General features: G+C 45.5%; 1 protein-coding gene across 1 annotated transcript; it reads left to right on the forward strand.

Moving 5' to 3' along the window:
- Nucleotides 1-1,266: 1,266 nt before the first annotated feature.
- On the forward strand, nucleotides 1,267-1,722 carry LOC120286522. The gene has a single exon (XM_039298791.1). The coding sequence runs from the start codon at nucleotides 1,267-1,269 to the stop codon at nucleotides 1,720-1,722; it is 456 nt and encodes a 151-aa protein (XP_039154725.1).
- Nucleotides 1,723-11,621: the final 9,899 nt, after the last annotated feature.

Here is an 11,621-nt window from a genome sequence, read left to right on the forward strand (position 1 = left end):
TGATTTACTAGAATGACATGTAATCGGCCGAGTCGATTGATCGCTGAGACGATCCCCGTGATTGAACTGTTCTGATGATGTGATTGTGCCTTCATTGTTGAGTTATTAGAATTGTACGTGGCTGAATTATATAAACTGTGCTAACCTGCAGATGAAGGCTAAGGCGAGGTAAGTCTTCTTGATGTCGTGGCTAAGCTACTTTGGAGCGTATTTACTTTCTAATAGGGGTTTAGGAGGGGTGAACTTGCTGAGACAAAGTCTCATCCCGGTTTGGGGAAAATATTACAGGACCGTAGATGACGGTACCCCCGGAGATGAATGGCATGTAGACGGAGATAGACCAGACGACAGAGAGTGCTCCTGACCCTTTTTGATGCACATAACTCTGACCCATTTTGGTGCATATAGTCTCTGGATCCTGTTGGTGTATGTAAACCCTGGATTGATGATGATGTATGAAAGCATGTTTGATTTTGAATTGATTTTTCCTGCTGTCCTATCCTCTATGTTTTTGTCAGGGGATTTCTTAGCACGTTCCGCATGCGCATAATAATTTAATTAACTTTGGGGTCGGCGACACTACCTGGGAATGTCGCATTTATATGACCATGGCGGGTTGTTCACGTGTCTCAAGGTTCGGGGCGTGACATCCCCGTTTAAGTGGTATCAGAGCATGGTTTGTGTATGGAGTGATAAGGGCGATGAGTCATGGGATAGTTAGTAGGAAGAATTTTCCATATCCTAATGCATGTGATTGTTAGTTGTTTGTTAGCTTGGTTGGAAGGTTACTCAAATTCTAATATGGTATTGGAATTCGCCAATAGGCGTCTGTATTGAGCCTGTAGCATGAGTGACCGAGAGCCGAGAGCTGCTAGGAAGAAAGCAGCAGGCCCCGTGTTTCGGGGTGGATCTTCGTTGAGGGGTGGTGCCTGTGGTGCCCTGAGAGGAGCGCAGGTCGGGGCCAGTGCAGGTGGTACAGCTTTGCCGCCAGATAGTATAGCAGCCCCAGAGGATCTGAGATTTATTGGGATCATGCAGATGCTCGAGGCGATGGGAGACAGGATGGATCAGCAAGTCGTTGCTATTGCCACCGCGTTGAACACCGCCAATGCCGCCAATGCCACTGCTACTGCCGCCGCAGCCGCCGCCGCACCGGTTGTCGAACCAGAAGAGGAACCTGAGGAAGTTCCACCTGAGGACGTGGCCGCTGGGAGGCCTAAATAGAAGTTGGTACATCATTTTCTGAGGTTGAATCCACAAACGTTCATGGGGACAGGAGACCCCGAAGCTGCAGCCTTATGGATCCTGGAGTTAGAGAATGCCTTCGAGTTACTGTTGTGCACTGAAGCAGAAAAGGTCGTCCTGGCAGCCTATCAATTGAGAGGGATCGTAGCTACATGGTGGAAGACTAACAGAAGGATAGTGTTCCCTGAAGGTGTGGTTCCAGAGTGGAATGTTTTTCTTGAAGTCTTCAATGAGAAGTATTTTTCTAACTGTGCTAGAGAGGTGAAGATAGCGGAGTTTCAGCGCCTTCGTCAAGGTGCCATGTCAGTTGATCAGTATGAAGCGAAGTTCGCCGAACTGTCGCAGTATGCCCCTGAGTTGGTTCAACGACCGTCAGACCGAGCTCGAAGGTTTAGAGATGGGTTCCGACCGGAGGTGAGGAGCTTGTTGGTACCACTAGATCTGAAGGAGTACAATGACCTCTACAAGCGGGCCTAGCTGATCGAGAAAGAACAGAATGAGAAAGCTGCCGCATCTGGGTCGCGGTTTAATTCAAGCAGAGATGATAATCGGTTTGGGAAGAGGCCGATGCCTGGGGGAAGGTACCATGTTCCACCCAATAGGAAGGGTGGAGTGGGGAAGCCGTCATCGAGCTTTAATGGAGCATGTTGTTCGTGTGGAAGGCGACATGGCTCAGCCCCGTGCTCTCCTAAGACGGGTGCTTGCTATGAGTGTGGCCAGCAGGGTCACATTGCTAGGGTTTGTCCTAAGAGACAAATGAGACAGCCTCAGTTGCCGTCGCCGCCACCGCTAGGCCAGAACAGAGGATTCGCACCGCAGATCATGCCGCCGGGTGGATTGAATCGACCTCCAGCTCAGGGAAGGACTTATGCGCTCACCAGAGGACAGGCGGAGGATGCGCCTAATGTGGTCACAGGTATGGTCTTGCTAAACGACCAACCTGCTTATGCTTTATTTGATCCTGGAGCATCGCATTCGTTTATAACTGAAAGATTTGTTAAATTGGTAGAATTAATTCCTGAATTGTTGGAGTCTGTGGTTAGTATATCTACTCCGTTGAAAGATAAAGTGTTAGCTACAGTAGGTTGCCTTGGTTGCAAGTTAGTGATTGGTGAGCGAGAAGGGAGGATAGACTTGATAGTCCTAGCCATGTATGATTTTGATGTGATAATTGGCATGGACTGGCTCACCAAGCAACGAGCTAAGATGGACTGTTATCGCAAGACGATTCAGTTTAACCCATTAAAGGGTGAGAGTTTCGAATTCATAGGGAGTCGAGGAGGACCCTCAATTTCTTTAATCTCCTCGCTCGAGGCAACTCGCTTACTAGACAAGGGTTGCCGAGGTTACCTGGCGATTGTTGTAGACATGACAGTGGAGGAGTCGAGGATAGAAGACATCCCAGTGGTGCAAGAGTTCCCAGATGTGTTCCCGAAAGAATTACCGGGTTTGCCGCCGGAAAGAGAGATAGAGTTTGTAATTGAGTTAGCTCCCGGGACCGAGCCTATCTCCAAGGCTCCTTACCGAATGGCCTTGTCAGAGCTTAAGGAACTAAAGGTGCAAATGCAAGAGTTGTTGGATAAAGGATTTATACGTCCAAGTGCATCACCTTGGGGAGCATCGGTGTTGTTTGTGAAGAAGAAGGATGGTTCATTACGCTTGTGCATCGATTACCGACAGCTCAACCAGGTGACAATTAAGAACAAGTATCTGTTGCCAAGGATTGATGATTTGTTTGATCAGCTTCAAGGAGCATCGATATTTTCTAAGATCGACTTGAGGACGGGGTATCATCAGCTAAGAATCAAGAAGGAAGATATCCCGAAGTCGGCGTTTCGCACTCGATACGGCCATTATGAGTTTACTGTGATGCCATTTGGGTTAACAAACGCCCCGGCTGCTTTCATGGATCTAATGAACCGGGTGTTCAGAGTATTTAGATCAGTTCGTAATTGTCTTCATCGACGACATCCTGGTGTATTCAAGGAGCTCTGAGGATCATGAAAGGCACTTAAGAATAGTGCTTCAGAATTTGAGAGATCACGAGTTGTACGCTAAGTTCAGTAAGTGCGAGTTTTGGCTAACTTGTGTAGCGTTCCTAGGTCATGTCATCTCTGGAGAAGGAATCTCAATGGACCCCGCAAAGATTGAGGCAGTGATCAACTGGCCGAGACTAACGACAGTGACAGAAATCAGAAGTTTTCTGGGTTTAGCAGGGTATTACAGACGGTTTGTAGAAGGGTTTTCAAGGTTAGCATCGCCGATGACGAGACTTCTGAAGAAGGAAGAGAAATTTGCGTGGACGGATAAGTGCGAGAGTAGTTTCCAAGAGCTTAAGCATAAGCTAACTACCGCACCTGTGCTTACTATTCCATTCGGTCCATGAGGGTTTGAGATCTTCAGTGATGCGTCATTTAAGGGACTAGGTTGCGTGTTGATGCAGCATGGTAGGGTTGTTGCATATGCGTCCCGTCAGTTGAGACCTCACAAGTTGAATTACCCAACGCATGACTTGGAGCTTGTAGCGATCATCTTTGCCCTGAAGATTTGGAGGCATTATTTGTGCGGAGAAAGATTCCAGATCTTCACTGACCACCAGAGCCTCAAGTACTTATTCTCTCAAAAGGAGTTGAATATGAGATAGCGTCGATGGATGGAGCTCTTAAAGGACTATGACTATGAGATTTTGTATCACCCTGGAAAGGCGAACAAGGTCGCCGATGCATTGAGTAGGAAGTCTTCAGTCGCTCATATGGTACTCAAGGAATGGAGTCTACTTGAGGGAGCACGAGATTCGGGTTTCAAGTTTGAAGTAGGCCACCTTTCGAGCCTTATGGCCACTCTCAGAATTGAGCCAGAAGTTCAGGTTAGAATCAGGACGCTTCAGCAGACAGATCCAGATATTCAGAAAATCGTACAAGAGGATTCGAGAAGAGGAAAGCGACTTCCGTTTACGAAGATGGAACGTTGAGGTTCTAAGGACGGTTGGTTGTACCTGACGATGTGGAGCTTAGGGAGGAGATTTTATCAAAAGCACATCGTAGCAGTTACAGCATCCATCCTGGTAGTACCAAGATGTATCAAAATCTGCATCAACACTACTGGTGGTATGGCATGAAGGCGGATATCGCCAAGCATGTCGCCAAGTGTTTGACGTGTCAGCAGGTGAAAGCTCAGCATTGCAAACCGGGAGAACTTCTGCAACCCCTTGAGATCCCATAGTGGAAATGGGAGCATATCACGATGGACTTCGTGACGGGATTATCGAGGAGCCCGAGAGGGAACGATTCGATTTGGGTAGTGGTTGACAGACTGACAAAATCGGCTCACTTCATTGCAGTTCGAAGGGACTTGAGTTTGGATAGACTCGCAGATTTGTATGTACGTCAGATAGTTCGTATGCATGGAGTGCCGGTTACAATTACTTCAGACAGAGACCCGAGGTTCACCGCCGTTTTTTGGAAGAGCTTGCAATCTGCTTTAGGAACGAAGCTGCAGTACAGTACGGCCTATCACCCGCAGACTGATGGCTAGTCTGAGAGGACAATTCAAACTCTTGAGGACATGCTGAGAGCTTGTGTCTTGGACTTCAAAGGAAGTTGGGAAGAACAGCTTCATCTGGTCGAGTTTGCCTACAACAACATTTATCAGCAGAGTATTCAGATGGCTCCTTTCGAAGCATTGTATGGCAGAGCATGCAGAACGCCAGTGTGTTGGGATGAGGTCGGAGAAAGAAAGATCACCGGTCCAGAATTGGTTCAGCAGTCAGTAGAAGCAGTTGCAGTTATCAGAAATAGATTGAAAACCGCTCAGAGCCGTCAGAAGAGTTATGCCGATAAGCGTCGAAGGCCATTGGAGTTCCAAGTTGGTGAGCACGTCTTTCTGAAGGTGTCACCGATGAGAGGTACTTCCCGTTTTGGTAAAAAGGGGAAACTGAGTCCGAGGTACGTAGGTCCCTTTGAGATTTTGGAAAGAATAGGGACTCTGGCGTATCATCTTGCACTACCGCCGAGGTTGGCACAAGTGCATGACGTCTTCCACGTGTCGATGTTAAGGAAGTACGAACCTGATCCGGCACACGTCCTAAATTTTGAGGAAGACATGGATGACACGGTGTCATACGTTGAAAGCCCGGTTCAGATAGTGGATCGCAAGGAGCAGGTTTTGCGCACCAAGACCATTCTGTTGGTCAAAGTGGTCTGGCAACACCACGGCACTGAAGGAGCAACTTAGGAAACCGAAGATTCGATGAGAGAATTGTACCCTTACCTTTTTGCTTCAGATATGTAATGATTTAAATTTCTAGGACGACATTTTAATAAGAGGGGAAGAGTTGTGACATCCCGATTTTCTCAATTTTATTTTTAGTCAATTGAGTCGGGCAATTCATATGTGCATGTAGTTTGCCTCTCGGAGTTGGCCACTCATGAGGGAACTGGTCTATTAAGTAAAGTAATTAAGGAATTTTACCGCGTCAGACTTGAGGACTGATCACCCTTGGGTCGGATGCAAGAAAATTTCCCCAAAAGCTACTCAGTGGATTAGGCGCGCTGAAATCACACCAGATTGAATTCAACCGTAAAAATTGGGATTGAATTTAGAAGTTGGAAGCCAGTCATGTCACATATCTTATTAGGAGCATGGGTTTTATGGATTTTAATTGGATTCAATTAGAAGAGAATTGAAAGAAAAATTGAAGAAATGGGATGTACAAGGATTTGGACCCCGGCGAAATGATATTGCACCCATTGAATGACGTTGTGGGAGAAAGATAGTGGAAGATGACATCATGGGATGATGTCATGGTGGGTAGCCAAAATAAGGGAGATCTTGACAAGTGGAGGGTGGATATTCAATCTCAAAAAGCCACCTATCACCATCATCTTCAACCTCTAGCTCCTTGGGACTTGGAATTCGAAATTGGGGGGGAGAGAGAGAGAAATCCGGCCGGTTGCAGCAAGTTCGTCCGCCTCCCTTCGCCCGCTCGTCGCCGCCGCTTGCCGTTCGTCGCCGGAGCTCGCCGTCGCCGCTCGCCCGCGTGCGACCGCGCACCGTCCCGTGTCGAGCTGCTCCGTCTCTGCCCGTGAGCTCCAGCCGTCGTCCACCATCCCACAGCCGCTGCTCGACGTTGCCGCGCCTTGCCGAACCCCTCGTCGCCGCCATTCCTCCGCCCAAACCACCGCCGGTTGTTGCTCGAGCTGTCGCTGGTCTTCCTTCGCCCGTTCAGCCGCCGTTCCGTCACCTCCGAGCTCGGTTAGTTGCTGGAAAACCCAGCAAGAACCAGCCCCTTCCAAGCTCGGTTTGGTCCCCTTTCGGTCCTCATTTGGTGTTGATCCGTGTAGGTTTGTCGTCGGCGTCGTCGTGCTCTTTGCCGGAGACTCGTCGGAAAGCGATTCCGGTGAGTTTACCTCACTAAACCGTGATTAGCGAGTTAATGATGCCTTAAGTATGTTTAGCTTAAGTTGATTGAGATTAGGTGGTTAGATTAGTTTAATTAGTTGTGGATTAGATTAAGGTGATTAATTAAAGTAAAGTGTGTTTAGTTTAAGGGTTAAGTATGTTTATTTTAAAATAAGCCTTGATGTGACTTAAAGGAATTTATTTATGATTTAAATAAATGCTTCGAAATTGTTGGATTATTTAATAATATATCATATTCCGAAATTCATTAAAATATTATTTATAAAAAAAAAACTCGAAAAATTATTTTTGGTCCTAGTTGCTCAGAATTTCGTGCTGATCGCTGCTGTGCATGTAGAATTTGAAATTGATGATTGGTTGTGGCGAATTGAGTGTGATTGCGATTTATGAGGATTCTTTATAAAATCCTAAGTATGGAAATTGATGGGAGATTGGCCGTGATTAACCACCTATTAGAGGTCGTGCCCAGTGAGGCCATGATGGACCACCTATTAGAGGTCGTGCCCAGTGAGGCCATGATAGACCACCTATGAGAGGTCGTGCCTAATAAGGCCGTGATAGACCACCTATGAGAGGTCGTGCCTAATAGGGCCGTGATGGATCACCTATGAGAGGTCGTGCTTAATGAGGCCGTGAATTACTATCTAATTACAGGTCATGCCGAGTGGGGCCGTGATTGCTATTGGTTATTAAACCTTCCTATAGGGTCGAGATTGGAAGCAGTAATTGATTTACTGGAATGACATGTAATCGGCCGAGTCGATTGATCGCTGAGACGATCCCTGTGATTGAACTGTTCTGATGATGTGATTGTGCCTTCGTTGTTGAGTTATTAGAATTGTACGTGGTTGAATTATATAAACTGTGATAACTTGCAGATGAAGGCTAAGGCGAGGTAAGTTTTCTTGATGTCGTGGCTAAGCTACTTTGGAGCGTATTTACTTTCTAATAGGGGTTTAGGAGGGGTGAACTTGCTGAGACAAAGTCTTATCCCGGTTTGGGGAAAATATTACAGGACCGTAGATGGCGGTACCCCCAGAGATGAATGGCATGCAGACGGAGATAGACCAGACGACAGAGAGTGCTCCTGACCCTTTTTGATGCACATAAACTCTGACCCATTTTGGTGCCTATAGTCTCTGGATCCTGTTGGTGTATGTAAACCCTGGATTGATGATGATGTATGAAAGCATGTTTGATTTTGAATTGATTTTTCCTGCTATCCTATCCTGTATGTTTTTGTCAGGGGATTTCTTAGCACGTTCCGCATGCGCATAATAATTTAATTAACTTTGGGGTCGGCGATACTACCTGGGAATGTCGCATTTACATGACCATGGCGGGTTGTTCACGTGTCTTGGGGTTCGGGGCGTGACACAACCCTTGCCACCACCCATTTCATTTCCCTCAGTCTCTGCCGCTTCCACCAAACTCCATCCACGCGGCCTCTTGTTCAACAGCACCGAGTCAAGCCCAGTAAGGAGCCATGAACGTTGGCTACTTCCTCGTCCATCATCTTCGTTTGTGTCTCGCCATCTCCTCTATTGTAGCTTCGGTTTCTAGCAGCTCGGCCTAGTGTTTGGCCCACCTCCAGCAGCTTCGGTCTTCTCTAGCTGCTAGCGAAGCAGCAGCATCAACCGAAGAAGCTCCTGCCAGCAGCGTCGTTCACATGCCAACGAAGCCGAAGTCCAGCATCTTCGTCCTTTGTGCGCGACTCCACGCTCGAGCAAAACTAGCGTCGTCGCTCTTAGTCAGCCCACGATCAGCCAACAAGTCCAGCGCATTGTAGCCCAGCGTTTGGCCCAACCTTTAGCAGCAATTCAGGCCCAGCAGTTCTTTTCTTGTTCAGCCCATTAGCAGTCCAGTTTAGCCTAGACTTGAAGCCCATTTGAAATCCAATTTCAGCCCATGTGAGATTCAGCCCAGCCCAAGTTGGAAACAAATCTCAGATTTGGGCTAAGATTTTTTTGGGCCAATTCCAGGCCCATTCCGAGTTTCTTCGACGCCGCCACAATTTAAGTTTTGGCCGTCGTCGTGCCACCGTTATGGTGAACCGGTCTTCGTTTTGCACCGATGAGTTTATTTACTAAACTTTTCTTAGTAGGCTAATGACGTCTAAGGGGTGTTTAGATTTATTTAATTAGGAATTAGGTGGTTAGTTAGATTAATTTAGTGATTTAATTATGCATTTATGCATGTTAGGTGGTTAGATTAGATTAAGTGAGGCCTAGATAAATTGTGTTATTTATCTAGAAGGGTTCGGGAATTTTCCCGATCCATATTGGTATTTAATTTAGTGATTTTGACCTAGGTTGGCATTTTAGTATTTAAATTGATTTATTTAATTAATTTTAGAAATTATTTAATAATTAATTATTTTCCAGAAATTAGTCTGGAATAGCCGGTGACCGGAATTGCGTGCTGATTGCAATGGTGTGTTCAATTTCCGCAGTTGGATGTTAATTTGTGCAAATTGAGTACTGATTGGAAATTTGAGTATTCAATTCCAAAAATCATGAATTTCGATATTTATTCAGAAAATCCCGGGTGTCAGGTTTTAACAAAAAAAAAAGAAGTTTTATACTCTATATAAACCAGTGGGATTTTAAATTGGAGAATATCAATTTTTCTAGTGTGAATTAACCATGTACCCACACACGACTATTTTATCGTGTATTTCTAATACGAAGAAAATATGCCAGGTTTACTATTTTAATTGAGATATTTGAGTGCAATGCACAGTGTCCTAGGCCGAGATTGATTGGTCGTGTGTTGGTTAAGAGTAACCGTCCTAGGTTGTTAAGCCAGACGTTACCCATTCATTGGGACTCGGATCGCAGTAGATTCTGGACCTACGCCCCTTCGGGGAAGCCGTCTAATTGAGAGACGTCGCCGTGCTCATGGTGGGAGACGAAGCTTGGCTATGCCATAAGACACCGAACTTATGAGTAGGTTGTACTTGGGTCGCAGTAGATTCTGGACTTACGCCCCTTCGGGGAAGCCGTCTAATTGAGAGACGTCGCCGTGCTCAAAGGAGGTGAGACAACGCCTGGCAATGCCAGAAGACCGCCAATTTTGGAGTTGGCCGTACCCTTAAGGGGTGTAATTAACAATTGGAATGCATGATAGTTGAGCTTGATGCACCTAATTATGAGACCAAAACTATGTGGCATGGAACGAGTTCCTGGTGATTAATTGAATTGATGAGGTGTTCCAGTTGTTATGTGCATTAATTATATGCATTGCGATATGAACTGTACTGACCTGCAGGAAGGAACTGAGGCAAGGTAAGTTCCCTGTTCTAATTGTGTGGTTGTGTGACTAGAGCACCCTGAAGCATATTTCCCTCCTAATATGGGTTTAGTAGGTGGACTTGCTGAGACATTGTCTCACTGGTTATTGAATAACCATTTTCAGGTCCTTAGAAGGTGGTCATGGAAGACCAAGGTCTCGAAGTCTGAGGAGGAGTATGGAGGATCGGTGGATATGTCTTATTATTATGTCATAGGACAGCCTCTTGTGAGAGTCAACCTTTTTGTAGGCTTTCGACTAAACTCGTTTTGTGCCTAAATCTCGTTGTTTATAAAAGTGTGCTTTTATGAATTGATGTCATGCTTTTCTATCCCAAGATGATTATTATCAGGGGATTTATTTTCGCTTCCGTATGTGTTTAAAAATTAATGGGTTGGCGACTCGTCTGTGAAGTCGCAAAATTTTATCAACTAGAGAGAGATGGGTAAGTGCTCGAGGTTCGGGGCGTGACACCTCATGACGTCCAAAAAGGCATAAACAGCTCCTTATGGCATCCTTCTTTAGTATTTGTTCTCTTCTATCTTATCTGTCTTCTTAGTATTCAATTTGCTAAAATCGAAATAAACAACTTCTTCGCTTGTCATTTGACACTTACCTCGCTCGCTTTGGGTCATTCATGCCGCTTGCCATTCGATGCTCGCTTGGCTTGTTGCTCCCCGCTAAACATTCGATGCTCATTCTGTTCAATGCTCACCCCACTTGACTCTCACCGCTTGCCTCGCTCATCATCGAGCCTATTTAGTCAGTACGGTCCTCGGTTACCTTTTTAAGGAGTACAAAAAATGAAATAAAAAATTATTGGTTAGTCCTAGGTTAACTTGGAAACCAAACTGAACCCATTGGGTCAGTCCAGTCCTCAATCGTTTTTTTAAGGAGTACAAAAAATGAAATAAAAAATTATTGATTGGTCTCGAGTTGATCTTGGAACCGGACTGAACCATTGGGTTGGTCCGATCCTCGGTCCCAAGCTCAATAGGGTTGGTCCTCATTCCAAAAAATTGAGGATCAACACTGTGCGGGTTGGTCCTAGGATTAGAGAGTGGACCGGCTCAACCCGGACCATACTCACCCCTAGTATAAATACCCAACAAGTCGCAGGTTTATCTCTTTTGTTTTATTTTCATTTCATTGCTTAGGTCACATATTAGATTTATCGGTATCCTAAACTGTTCCCTTGGGTGTTTACATACCGCCTTGCCTTTAAATTTCAATTGTGTGCTTTCTTTTTCTTTTCATAAAAAATAGAATTGCATGAAAGCAACCATCCGCACATGATCATTTAGTTAGTGTAATCGACCCTAAAAAGTAAAAGACACGCATGGTCACCTTAGAAAACATGACAAATCATCAGGTACCGAAAGGGCGCTAATAGAAAGCTTTGTGTAACCCAAGTCCTTGAATTTAGGATCTCTAATTGCGTAGAAATTGAGGGACCACTCCTAACTCTTGATTGGCTTTTCTAGCCGATCTCCAAAAATGAGACTAGTGGCGACTCCTGTCTTTTTAGGTTGTTCTAAACAACTAGATGATAAATAAACCCGTCGTGAGGGATATGCGTCTCGATGAGATTCATTATGATTTAGCATACTTGATGTAGCAGTAGTCCAAATGATAAAGTGATGTCATCCTTATGGGTGAAGAGT

This window comes from Eucalyptus grandis, chromosome 1 (assembly GCF_016545825.1).
Source record: "Eucalyptus grandis isolate ANBG69807.140 chromosome 1, ASM1654582v1, whole genome shotgun sequence".
Lineage (NCBI taxonomy): Eukaryota > Viridiplantae > Streptophyta > Magnoliopsida > Myrtales > Myrtaceae > Eucalyptus > Eucalyptus grandis.